Genomic DNA, 13861 nt, shown 5'->3' on the forward strand with positions numbered 1-13861 from the left:
AGGTCGCTACCCCTGGCTTGGTTGCTAGTGACGGCAGGCGAGGCGTGGCAGGAGCAGTAGGCAGGAGATGGTGCTGGCAGAGGTCTGTAGGCGTAACCGCAGGTGACAGGCTGAACACAGGAGCAATGGTGAAACAGGGGAACAGGAACCAGGAACAAGGACTAGGGACCAGGTAGCGGATAGGAATCAGGAACAACAGGGGGCTGGGCCAAACGCTATGGGAAGCATGTAGAGGCTCCAACACAAGGGACAGGGCATGCTGGGATTTATAGGGAGTGCTAGGTGCAATTAACCAATTAAGGGCGGACTGGCCCTTTAAATCTGAGACAGCCGGCGCGCGCGCGCCCTAGGAGGCGGGGATGCGCGCGCCGGCCGGCACAGACGGAGACAGGAGCGGGGGAGAGGTGAGGCGCCCCCAGGGGCCGAACTAGCAGCAGCGCCGGGTCCCCGCACAAGGACGCCGGCGGCTGCATGGGGCAGGAGGAGGTCGCAGCGGTGGCCCGAAACACGGGACGCCGCCGCGGCCGTGACAGAGGTGTCTGTTTTTACTTCAATAAAGCGTTGCAAGGGAACTAAGTCTGGAGCTGGACATTCGTCTTTCCATGTATCCTGAATGGCTGTTTGCCGAACAGCAGTCCTGTGCAGCGTCTAAAGTTCCCAGGAGAATCAGTGAGCTGCAATAGAGTGTTTCACAGAGTACAAATGGCGGAATTCTCCGCTATGGAATCCCGACAGCCTCCGTGTCATTCTTGCAGTCTATGGGAGGCTTGCGCGCCTCCTCTCTACAAGCGGAATAATGGACATGTCAATTCTTCCGAGTGGAGGCCTGGAGAGGGGAGGTGCGCAAGCCTTCCATAGATGGTAAGTATGACACGGAGGCTGGCGGATTCCGGCAGTTTAACTCTGTGTGAACCCGGCCTTACTAAGCTGTGTGTGCATGAGTGACGCCACTTGTGCGCTGCCACACTGTGGTGGTGGTGGTGGGGTAGCGGCTACTTGTGGCTAGAGGTATAATGCTGCCTCTGGCCACAAGAGCTTCCGGCCAATCACAGTGCTGCATTTAACTGTATGTGCTCCTGTTTAGGAGTGGTACAGATAAAGGGCCAGCATCAGCACTCGGTGACACTTGCCCGGTTGCTGGGTCTGGCCCGGGTTGCCATGAAATGCATCTGGAATTGCGGACAGATTCCAGATGTGCAACCAGAGCTGTCTGGAATTCTGGATGCCCCAGTAGGGTTCTATAAGGCAACCGTGCCAGAGTTCTGGACAAATATAGGACGTCCTATATTTTACGTCTCGGCCACCCTCCGGGAAACATCCTGATGGGTATCCGTGCCCAAAAGAACGGGTCCAGAAATGTATCCAGACTTCCTGATAAGAAATTCAGATACATTTACTGCATGTGTGAAGGGGCCTTACTTAGGGGTACGCTGTATTATGTGTTAAAGGGTCTGGATTTGGAACTAGACTAAATCAAATCCAATGGCGGATTTCACCATATATATACAAGCATAGAACAGTGTTCCCCACATTAAGGCTCTCTAGCTGGTCCAAAACTACAACTGCCATCAAACACAGACTCTCAGGGCATGCTGAGAGTTGTAGTTTTGCAACAGCTGGGGCACAGGTTTAGTCACAGGCTTTCAGTGCATGATAGGAGTTGCAGTTGTGCTACAGAGCCACAGGATAGAGAACACGGACATAGAATCTGCTTTATTAACATTTTTAGCTTTCTTACAGTCTAGTCTGTACTAGAAAAGACCTGCTGCTGCACAGCGAATTTTTAAACTACAACTCCCATGATTCCCACGCCTCCTAACATCCGCAATGGACTCATGGGAAATGTAGTCCAAACTTTTGCCGTGCGCATGAGGAGGGGGGGGGGGACTACGTCGCAAATGTATTGTTGTAGTTCGCTTGAGACGAACCGCTTCACCGCCGCGGAAGAATATGGACTCTGATTGATCTAGGATTGAAAAAAAACAATTCTTTTCGCTAAAAAAATGAGTTTAATGATAATAATCGTCGATATAATACAGGAAATGTCTGTTTTGAGTGATTCGGAGCTCGGCTTGTAGGTAGAAGGAAAGGTAGGGGTGAGGGACTACTTTGTCTCGGAGCGGCCTTGACGCGGAGGGAGCTGAAGGTTCTTTGTGACGTGACGGAAGGGGCGGAGTTAGTGTGCAGATGAGCGGAGGCCGCGCGGAGGCTCGGAGGACGCTCCTGATCTGAGCCGGCATGGCGCTCCAGCCTGTGCCCAGCTGCTCCAGGCAGCCGGCGGAGTCAGGTAACCCGCTCCCCCCGGAGCCGCCTGTCCCCTCCATGAGCCGGCCCAGCCAGCACTCACTCCTTACTGCTCTACCAACTACTGCTGCTGTCACTTACTCAGCTGTCACCTGGTCAGGCTGTCACCCTGCTGCCACATAGGGTCCCATCTATGGCAGCCATTAGACAGTGCTGTAGAAATGTCGCCTTTTGTCGTATTATTTTGGTCACTGAAAACGCAGAAGTCGCCAATAGCCGCTGACTTTACGAAAAAACTTTACTCCTAGTCCGACCGTCAACTTCTGTCATTGACTGGTGGAGAACTACAACTCCCAGCCTGCCGTCTATGACTAGTGACGACACTGCTTCACCTAGGCGCAGGAATAAGGAACCTTTGGGCCGACAGCTGTTGCAGAACTACAATCCCCAGCCCTCGGCTGTCCAGGCATGATGGGGATTGTAGTTTTGCAGCAGCCGGAAGACCAGAGGTTCCGCATCCTCCTGCTCTCATCCAACTTGTAGGATTGGGACCGTACCCTTTGTTAGGCTTGTATGGTGCTCCCGCTGGGAGTTGTAGTCACTGCTCTATTCTCAACCAGTCCCAGCATTGATAATACTGTAGTAGCCGCCCCTGTCCCTGCACTGTAAGGTCCCTATTACATGGAGCGATTATAGTTTAAAAATTCACTTAAATGACCGTGATCTGCCCGTGTAATAACATCCGACGAACGAAAACGATACACGCACCCCAATGAGGTCTTCTGTCTAATATATCTCGTGTTATACTTCCTCATTATTACTAAATAATGTTCAGATACAAATCGTCAACTCCCATCATGCCCTGACAGGCTGCAACTGGTCATGTGACGTCTTAGTTCATTGTTTCCTGAACTGTGTCCCTCTAGCTGTACCAAAACTACAACTCCCATCATGCCCTGACAGGCTGCAACTGGTCATGTGACGTCTTAGTTCATTGTTTCCTGAACTGTGTCCCTCTAGCTGTACTAAAACTACAACTCCCAGTATGCCCTGCATGATTTGTTGAATCAGTGTCCTCCAACCTGTAAAGCTCCAGCAGTTTCAAGACTACAACCCTCAGCATGCCCTGACAGTGTAGGGTTCACCTCTTTGTTCTGTCAGGTCAGGATCTCTCAACCTGCGGCTCTTTAGCTGTTGCAAATCTACAGCTCCCAGCATGCCCAGACAGCCTGCAGCTGATGATCCCTGTGGTCTCTTAAATCAGTTTTTTTCCTTAACTGTGGCCCTCTCGCTGTACCAAGACTACAACTCCCAGGATGCCCAGACAGCCTGCAGCTGAGGATCCCTGTGGTCCGTTTTTTTTTTTTCCCCCTGAACTGTAGCTGTACCAAGACTACAACTCCCATCATGCCCTTCCAGGCTGCAACTGATCCTGTGAAATCTTACATCAGGGATGGGGAACCTGTGTCCCTCCAGCTGTTGCAAAAGTACAATTCCCATCATGCCTGGACAGCCAAAGCTGGAGCACTGCATATTCCCCATCCCAGCCTTAGGTCAATGTTTTCGAAACCCGTGGCTGGACAGCAGTTTCCAAACTACAACTCTCATCATGCCCTGGAAGCTTGCAGCTTTGATTTCCCTAACCTGCCACTTTCCATCTGTTGCACAACTACAAATCCCAGCATGTCCTGACTAACTGCAGGTGATTCTGTGATGCCTAGAGATCATTGTACTCCAATTTGTGGTTTTCTAACTATTGTAGAACTACAGCTCCCATCATACATAGAGCCTGTTTTTGATCCATTAGTGCTCTCTATACCTCCAGCCTGCCCTGACCGCTGTCTGCCACACATTGGAGAGCACTGCTGCTAGTGAATGCCAACATGGTTATAAAGAGCAGGGATGGGGGACCTTCGGCCCTCCAGCTGTTGCAAAACTACAATTCTCATCATGCCTAGACAGCCAAAGCTAACGCTTTCTGTCCAGGCATAATGGGAATTGTAGTTTTGCAACAGCTGGAGGGCCGAAGGTTCCCCATCCCTGAAATAGAGGGTTGCAGTATGTATCTGTATGTGGATGATGGGAGTCCTCACAGTAGTTCTCATTGTCAGTGCCCATGTTGGGCGGGGGGTTCTTAGCCGCAGCAGGTGTCTTGTTTTCCGTCTCTTTGTTGGTTGTCACCATATGGTCTGTCACTTCCTCATACATTGGTGATAGACGTGTAGGTTCAGTAACTGTATATATGCGTCATCCTCTGGGCAAAAGCTGGATTGTAATGCTTATTCACAAGGCTCACCCTGACTGGTCCTGTAAGATTTCCCAATGTTTCACACCTGTGTCCATGCGACCCTGCTTTATGGCATTGAAGCATTTTACGCTGTATGTGTGGGTTCACACGTACCGTATCCGCAGCGAATTTCACGCTGTGAGTACCATCCCTGTAATTTTCAATGAGAGTACGTACTCATTGTCATCCCCGGCGGCCCATCAGTGCACGGCCCTGCTGCAGTCACTGACTGGCTGTGCGGGACAGCCGGAAGCCTCAGATAAAGCCGAAGCGTGGAGCAGGTAAAGCAGGCCGATTCGAAAGATTATCGCTCCATGTAATCGTATTTCTGCATCCTATTGTACTGGTTTTGGATAAGGATTTGTCACAGTGAATTCAGTCCAGTATTTAAAATCTACTATTGTGGCTTTTGCTGCAGATTCACAGCACAGAACAGAAGTTTTATGAATACGGTAATTGTACTGACTGGGTAACATGTCAGCTTTACCACAGGACCCCCCCCCCTCTGAACTGCCGCGATCCCGGGTGCCGCATGTAGCCCGGGATCGCGGCTATTAGCGGGCACGGTCCAATCGCCGTGCCTGCTAATTAAGTACTTAGAAGCAGCTGTCAAAGGGGAGGGGGCTTTGTGTTGTCAAAAATACATTTTTCTTTTACTTTACACATATACTACAAGCCCCCCGGCGCCGGGGCCTGCGCCGTAATGGCGCTGATCCCGGTTCGGCATTCTATTGCTTTCGGCTGCAGCAGCCGAAAGCAATAGAACACTGATCTCATGAATTCGTGCAGTATAACTATCAGAGTGCATATACTAGAAGTCCCCCAGGGGGAATAACCCTAACCCCAGGGGGGCTTGTAGTATATGTGTAAAGTAAAAGAAAAATGTATTTTTAACACAAAGCCCCCTCCCCTAATAAGTGTGAATCACCCCCCTTTCCCCATTTTATAAATGAACATGTTTGGTATCACCGCGTGTGTAATCGCCCAAACTATTAATTTATCACATTCCCGATCTCGCACAGTAAACGACGTAAGCGTAAAAAAAGGAACATATATTTTCTTTAAAAGGTTTTAATTTTTACAAGCCATCAAATCAAATAAAAGTTATACATGTTACATATCATTGGAATCGTAACAACTTAAAGAGAACCTATCACCTAAAAATCACTGTCCCTATTATTAAAGGTCCTCTCTCCCTAAGTCTATTCCTGAAGATACAGACTGCCTTTGCAGTCTGTATCTTATTCTTTACCTAATCCTCTTCTTCGGTGCAGTAATGCCGGGGCGCCGCCATCTTGATGACGTCACGCTGGAACGCACGTGCGTTCCAGCGTGACGTCATCAAGATGGCGGCGCCCCGGCATTACTGCACCGGAACAAAGGAGTAGGTAAAGTATAAGATACAGACTGCAAATGCAGTCTGTATCTTTATGAAGTCTATTTATGAAGATACAGACTGCATTTGCAGGCTGTATCTTATACTTTACCTAATCCACTTGTTCCGGTGGAGCAAGGCCGGTGTCGCCATCTTGATGACGTCACTTTGCGTTCCACCGCTGGAACGCAAGTGACGTATTCAAGATGGCGGCGGCCGGCCTTGCTGTACGGAACAAGAGGATGAGGTAAAGTATAAGATACAGACTGCAAAGGCAGTCTGTATCTTCATTTTGTCTATTTATGAAGATACAGACTGCCATTGCAGTCTATATCTTATACTTTACCCAATCCTTTTGTCCGCTGCCGGGCGCCACCATCTTAGTCACTTGCGTTCCAGCGGTGGAACGCACAGTGACGTCATCAATATGGCGGCGCCCCCGGCATTGCTGCCACTCTGCATGACGGGAGCTTCCTCTCTCGCGCCGGCTCTTTTGAAAAGAGCCGGCGCGAGACAGGAAAGTAAAGTGTGTATATCTAAAAAATACAGTTAAAAAAATAATTAAGTGTATTTGCAAATATTAATAAAATTTAAATGTACAGCTAATTAGCAAAAAAAAAATTTTTGAATTTCGGCCATGATTGGTTCTCTTTAACCCCTAGACGACCCAGGGCGTATAGTTACGCCATGGAAGTCTGTCCCCAGACGACCTAGGGCGTAACTGTACGCCCTGGGTGTTTCTCCCGCTATGAAGCGTGCTCCGGAGCGGAGCGCGCTTCACAGCAGGTGGGGGCCGGCTGAAATCAGCAGCCGGGACCTCACCGGCAATGACACGCTGCAGCGATCGCGCTGCCGCGTGTCATTAACTCCTTAAACGCCGCGACCGCGGCGTTTAAGTGTAAGTGACAGGGGGAGTCCCCTGTCACTTACCGATCGGGACCCCCGCAGTGTGACTGCGGGGGTCCCGATCGGTAAAACGGGCCGCCGGAGGTCTCTCACCTGCCTCCGTGCGGTCCGATCGGCGATCTGCTACACTAAGCCTGCACAGGCAGGCTCAATGAGCAGATCGCCGATAACACTGATCAATGCTATGCCTATGGCATAGCATTCATCAGTGTAGAAATCAAACTAATCTATGTACAAGTCCCCCAAAGGGACTTCAAATGTGTAAAAAAAAAAAGTTAAAAACACTAACACACTACCCCAAAACCCCTCCCCCAATAAAAGTTGAAATCACCCCCCTTTCCCATTATATAAATAAAACATATAAAAATAAATAAACAAATAAACATATAATATACCGTAGCGTGCGTAATTGTCCGATCTATGAAAATATAACAAGCGTCATTGCGAACGGTAAACGGCGTACACGAAAAGAGGGAAAAAAGTGCGCGGATTACCGATTTTATGTTACATTATATATTAAAAAAAATTAATAAAAAGTGATCAAAACGTCCGATCTTCACACATATGGTATTAATAAAAACTAGAGATCATGGCGGAAAAAATTACACCCCATACAGCCCCGTAGGTGAAAAAATAAAACCGTTATAAGCGTCACAATAGGCCCATTTTATTTATAATTAATTGCCAAAAAAAAGGATTTCATTTAAAAAAAATATATAACATTAGAGAATCTGCGTAAACCTGCATATGGTTGTGTTCGGACTGACCTATAGAGTAATAGTATCATGTCGCTGTTACCATATAGTGCATTACGTAGACACAGGAACCCCCCAAACGTTACCATATTGCATTCTTTTTTGCGATTTCACCAATTTATATCTTCATAAATAATATATTTGGAATTCCGTCATACATGTTATGGTAAAATGAATGACTCCATTACACAGTACAACTATTCCTGTAACAAATAAGCCCTTACATGGCCTTGTAGATAAAAAACTGAAAGTGCTAGAGCTCTTAGAAGGGGAGGAGGGAAAAACGGAAACACTAAGATCAAAATTTGCGCGGTCCACTGGGTCATTTTGGGCCTGGTCCTCAAAGGGTTAAAGCGTAACTGTCATTTCAGGGCCATTTTTCTGAAAACATTAAATATCAACAGTACAAGTGATTTTAAGAAACTCTGTAATAGGTTTTATGTACTAAAAGAGTTTCCTTCTGTAGTGAAAAAGCAATCTCCCAGCCTCCCCCCTCACATCAGATGAAGCAGGATTTCTGTCTCCATTATGTGGCTATGGAGAGGGGAGGGGCTGTTAGGAGTGACTGAGCACGGAGCAGACCTGCACAGCACAACACCCTGCAATCTTCTCTCAGTAAGTTCATAGATAAGCACTGACCTTTCTGACACCTGAATTTAGCGTTTTAGGTGCCCAGAGAGTCTACAAACAGCTGACCTTCATGTCACCTCTTCCTGCTCCCTCATCTCCCACAGCCCCTCCCCCCTTCATAGGCTTACAATGGAGAGAGCAGAACCCGTCTTCACTGGCTTCTCTGTAATGAAGACGTGTTTGCCTGATAATGCACAGATAAGAAGTCAGGGGGGGAGGCTGGGAAATTGCTTCTTGAGTACAGAAGGAGGCTTTTTTGGCTGATGAAACCTATTACAGAGTTTCTTAAAATCGCTTATACTACTGATTTCTGCAATAAAAAAAAAACATGACAGTTACACTTTAAGGAACATATATAACAAGTCAGTTTTACCCTAGGGCGAACGGAGTAAAAAGCATAAAAATCATTTTTTTTTTTCAATTTCATTACACATATAATTTTTTTTTCTGCTTTCCCGACACATTTTAGGCAAAAATTACATCTGCCATAGCAAAGTACAATTAGTTGTGCAAAAAATAAGGGCTCATTTGGGTCTCTAGGTGGAAAAATGCAGGCACTATGGCCTTATATACACGAGGAGGAAAAATGAAAACGCAAAAATGAAAACTGGCTGTGTCCCCTAAGGGTTAAAGAGTCTATAAAAACAGGGATTGTTTCACATGACTGGCTCATAGCTATTGGTACCGATATTCAAGAAGGGGTCAAAGAGTGATCCTGTAGGGGTCAAAGAGTGATCCTGTAAGTCTAACATCTATAGTTGGTAAAGTATTTGAGGGGTTTGTAAGAGATCCTATACTGGAGTATCTTAATGAAAATAATCTTATAACACAGCACCAGCATGGATTTATGAGGGATCGGTCCTGTCAGACTAATCTGATCGGCTTCTACGAAGTGGTCAGTTATAGACTGGACCTGGGGGAGGCTGTGGATGTTGTGTATCTGGACTTTTCAAAGGCATTGATACTGTGCCGCATGAAAGGTTGGCCTATAAAATTATGCTGGGACTGGGGGAAAACATATGCAAATTGATAAGTAACTGGTTGTGTGATAGGAAACAGGGTGGTCTCTAATGGGACTTAGATTATGTGGCATTTACTAGTGGGATACCATAGGGTTCAGCAGAATCCATTTTTGCAGATGACACTAAACTGGGTAAAGTAGTCGCCACAGAGGAGGAATAATATCATATTACAGAGGGATTTGGAGAAGCTGGAGGCTTGGGTGGAGAAATGGCAAATGAAGTCAAATGTGGATAAATGTAAGATTATAGGGGTTGTCCGGCGCTAAAAAATTATTCACAGAATAACACACATTACAAAGTTATACAACTTTGTAATGTATGTTATGTCTGTGAATGGCCCCCTTCCCCGTGTACCCGGAAGTGTGGTGCGCTTTACTCACCTGTCACGTGCCGACCACGGTCTCCGATCCTCAGCAGTGACGTCTTCTTCGGGCGGCCGGCGGATCTTCCCGAGTGCCGGCCGCCCTCTGCAGCGTCATCCGAAGCTTACCCGCGATTGGCTGAGCATAACTGTGCTCAGCCAATCGCGGCTGATGACGCGGCCACGTCATCAGCTGCTCAGCTGCGATTGGCTGAGCACAGTTATGCTCAGCCAATCGCGGGTGAGCTTCGGATGACGCTGCAGAGGGCGGCCGGCACTCGGGAAGATCCGCCGGCCGCCCGAAGAAGACGTCACTGCTGAGGATCGGAGACCGTGGTCGGCACGTGACATGTGAGTATAGCGCACCACACTTCCGGGTACACGGTGGGGGTGGTGGGACACGGGGAAGGGGGGCATTCACAGACATAACATACATTACAAAGTTGTATAACTTTGTAATGTGTGTTATTCTGTGAATAATTTTTTAGCGCCGGACAACCCCCTTACTGCTTATGAAAAGGACCTGGGGGTATTGGTGGACAGTAAAACTAAAGGCCTTATTACACAAACAGATTATCTGCCAGATTTTTTCTTTTTAAGCCAAAGCCTTGAATGGATTTGAAAAGAGAAAAAAATCTGTCTTATTACCTGTTCTCTGTTTATACTCCATTCCTGGCTTTGGCTCAAAAAAATCTGTCTGTAACAGGGCCCTAACTTTAGTGATCAGTGCCAGGCAGGAGCTGCCAAGGCTAATAAAATAATGGGGTGCATCAAAAAAGGCATAGATGCTAAGGAAGAGAACATAGTTTTGCCTCTTTATAAATCACTGGTCAGACCACATATGGAATACTGTGTACAGTTTTGGGCACCGGTATATAGAGGAGGGCAACAAAGGTCATTAAGGGAATGGGTGGGTTACAGTACCAAAACAGGTTATCAAGCTTGGGTTTATTTACGCTAGAAAAAAAAACTCTTAAAGAGGATCTGATCACAATGTACAAATATCTGAATGGACAGTACAGAGATCTTTGTAGTGATCTTTTCACCCCTAGGTCTGTAACCATGACAAGGGGGCATCCTCTACATCTAAAGGAAAGAAAATTTCATAATCAGCACAGATGAAGATTCTTTACTGTAAGAGCAGTGAGACTGTGGAACTTTCTTCAACATCATGTTGTCATGTCCGATTCATTAAATAGGCTCAAGGGAGGCCTGGATGCTTTTCTTGAAAAATATAATATTACAAGTTATGGGCATTAGATTTCTGGTGATACATTGATCCAGGGATTATTCTGATCGCAACTGGAGGCGGGAAGGAGTTTTCTCTGTGATGGGGAATTGCCATCTGCCTCATAGGTGTTTTTGCCTTCCTCTGGATCAGCACAGTAGGATTTTTGTAGGTTGAACCTGATGGACTCTTTCAACCTTATTAACTATTTTACTATGACATGGCCAGAGGTGGCAGCAGAGAGCAACATCTCAGACTGCAAATAATACACCACTTCCTGCAGTACATAAAGCAGCTGATAAGTACTGGAAGACTGGAGATTTTTTTTAAATGAAAGTAATTTACAAGTCTTTACTACTTTTGACACCAGTTGATTTAATTTTTTTTCTCCAGCGAATCAAACAATAAAAAGTAGGACTTTCCCCATAAGAATTAGATCTTCACACAGTTTTTGTGACCGAGAAATAAAAAACCTATGGCGCATAGAAGAGGGAAAAATACAACTGCTAATGCCATAAATCCCTGCAGCCGGATGGGATGAGATGTGTCAGGCTGAAGCAGTGGTTGGGGACTCACTTTCTCTATGGGAAGTGTTAGGGTACTATTACACCAAGCGATAATTTTTTTTTGACGATTAACGATAAACAATCTCAAACGACCCGAAATCGTTTGCACAATTACACGGAACGATTATCATTACTTATGATCGTTCTTGCGGTTGTTATGACTTCTTATTACACCGAACGATGTGCAAACAATAAAAATGGGTCAAAATTTTATCAAACGACCAACGATTTCTCGGTCTTCTAAACGTTAGCTATTACACGAAATGATCGTTGTTTAAATCCGAACTGACTCACGATTTTTCGAACGATAATGGTCCCATGCAGTACGGCCCTTAGAGTGCGGCTTGCAATTCAGACTTTAGAAAGGGGCCATAGGAGAACTGCGTCCATCAGCCTGCTCCCAGCACAATGCTGGTTTATTAGAAGTCGCAGTGGTCTGACCTCATGTGATCTTACCTTTAGTGTTGTCATGGGATCTGTCTGTAATGTGGTAAAAGCTTGCAGTGATTACAAACTACATCTTGCATTATGAGCTTTCTGGGAGTTGTAGTTTTCCAGCATCTGGAGAACTGTGTAGTGTATTATGGCTAATAGATTGGGACCTGAGTGTGACCTCCTACCCCATTATGGCTCCTCGATAGACGTAATCTTGGCCTACATTATCCCATGAATGTTGGAGGGGAAAAGTGATAAGGGTTCTGGACCAGTTATATTTCACTTATGACTTTCTTCTTCTTGTTGATGTGATTCATTATTCTCGGCATCTCATGGCTCTTCCTTTTTTTCTCTTTTGCAGAGCTGTATTTCCTAATAGCTCGGTTTCTCTCCAAGGGGCCCTGTGCTAAATCCGCACAGGTAAGTGTCGCACAGCGGGTTGTTGTGTTCTCTATAGACACTTGCCACCTCCACAGTCACATTTATTATGAATGTTGGATGGATGGTGCAATGTTACATTTTGATCTTTGCCTCATAAATGCACAAAAAAACCTCAAAAAGTTACTGATCCTACTGGGTCTTACTGCTTCGGGGTAAGTGTACAGCAGTGTGTTCTACTCCCCAGTCGGGGCTTCTGAGTCTTTCATTCTATACTCTCTAAGAGAGTGAACGTGTTGGATTTGATTTAGGAAGAGATGTACACTGTCGCTCACTTTGTCATTACAGCAGGTCTCAGAAAAGAGGCCCGGTCTGATCAGTAACTTGTGACAAGTTTGAGGACGTGGAAATCTTCTGCCAATGACTGTAACATGCTGTCACAACACAAGTGTGCAAAAAATAAAAAGCGATAAGTTAAAAAAAATTATAAAAAAATTAACCTCATTTTGTTGTTGAAAACAAGCATATCCACAGGGCCTGACTAAGAGGGGGTCACAGAGATCTGTGCTGAAAGTATCTTATGAGAGCTGCTGCTCCGTTCATCCTCTACGCAGCCGAATGCAGCTTTTGATGCAAAGAGTTAAAAAACCCTATACTTACTACTCCTGGTCCCCTTCTGCTACTGAATGGCTCCATCCAGTTCCCTGATCTTATTACTGCTTCCAAGACAAGTGTGCGGAGTAGGACCTTCCAGCTCAGCCAGTCACTGACCTCTGACCTATACATGTTAAGGGGGCTGGGTGCTGCTCTCAACCATACATGTGCAACACACAGGGTGCTCACAATCTACAAAATAGGACAGTCCAGCAAGAATATCCAAAAAGATGTGGCTCTCTCCTTTATTTCTTGTGTGCAGGAATATTTTATTTAAAGTGTCACTTTAGTTATAACTTTTAAAATCTAAATCAACAGTAGATGTGATAAAGCAAGTTTGCAATATACATTCATTATTTTTTTTGTTGCTGTCATGCTGTAAAACAAAGCTGAACTTACCAGAAATCCAGGTCCAGTCTCCTGAAGGCAGATTTTCTGACTTATGATGGTTGAAAAAAACAGACTAAACACAGGAGAGTCACGGCCAGTACAGAGATTCACGGCTCAATGTGTCCATTAGCCACATGACTGCCTTCTCTCTGTGAGCGCTCAGATGGCCTGGGAGAGACAGGACTTCCTGTTTTCTGACACTTCCCTGTTTTTTGAGAAAAAAGTAAACAGGAATTGCCGTCTTCCATGATAGCTAAAAATAAAAATGAATGTAAATTTGCAAACTTGCTTTATATCACATCTACAGCTGACTTTGAATGTGACAGTTATAACGACAGTGACACTTTAAGTAATTAAGACCATTTACAGAGCAGGGAAGAGAGCTCAACACAACAAGTTCTTCTCTCTTTTTTGGATTTTCATAAGGTTTTTTCTGTTTTTACATGGCCCCAGCAGCGTGTAAATTTTATAAATGTTGGAATACCACCTTAAAATACAGTGCGTGAACATAGCCTTACATCTGAGGAAACTAAAGATCAGAGTTAAAAAAAAAAAAAATCCTCGTTCATTGTTGGATCTGTTTCCTCCATGGCTATGACTGATTGTAAGTGGATCCTGACTAGATTTGCT

General features: G+C 45.7%; 1 protein-coding gene across 1 annotated transcript in view; it reads left to right on the forward strand.

Annotated features, from left to right (window-relative positions):
• The first annotated feature begins 2166 nt into the window (after positions 1-2166).
• Positions 2167-13861, forward strand: part of BRWD1 (bromodomain and WD repeat domain containing 1) — a 60517-nt gene continuing 48822 nt past the window's right edge. Inside the window, exons 1-2 of the mRNA XM_069946136.1 lie at positions 2167-2287; positions 12171-12229. Of these exons, the coding sequence (XP_069802237.1) occupies positions 2239-2287; positions 12171-12229 (108 nt within the window). The 5' untranslated portion in view covers positions 2167-2238. The remainder of the gene's footprint in view (positions 2288-12170; positions 12230-13861) is intronic.

Source organism: Dendropsophus ebraccatus, chromosome 11, assembly GCF_027789765.1.
Source record: "Dendropsophus ebraccatus isolate aDenEbr1 chromosome 11, aDenEbr1.pat, whole genome shotgun sequence".
NCBI classification, from domain to species: Eukaryota; Metazoa; Chordata; class Amphibia; order Anura; family Hylidae; genus Dendropsophus; species Dendropsophus ebraccatus.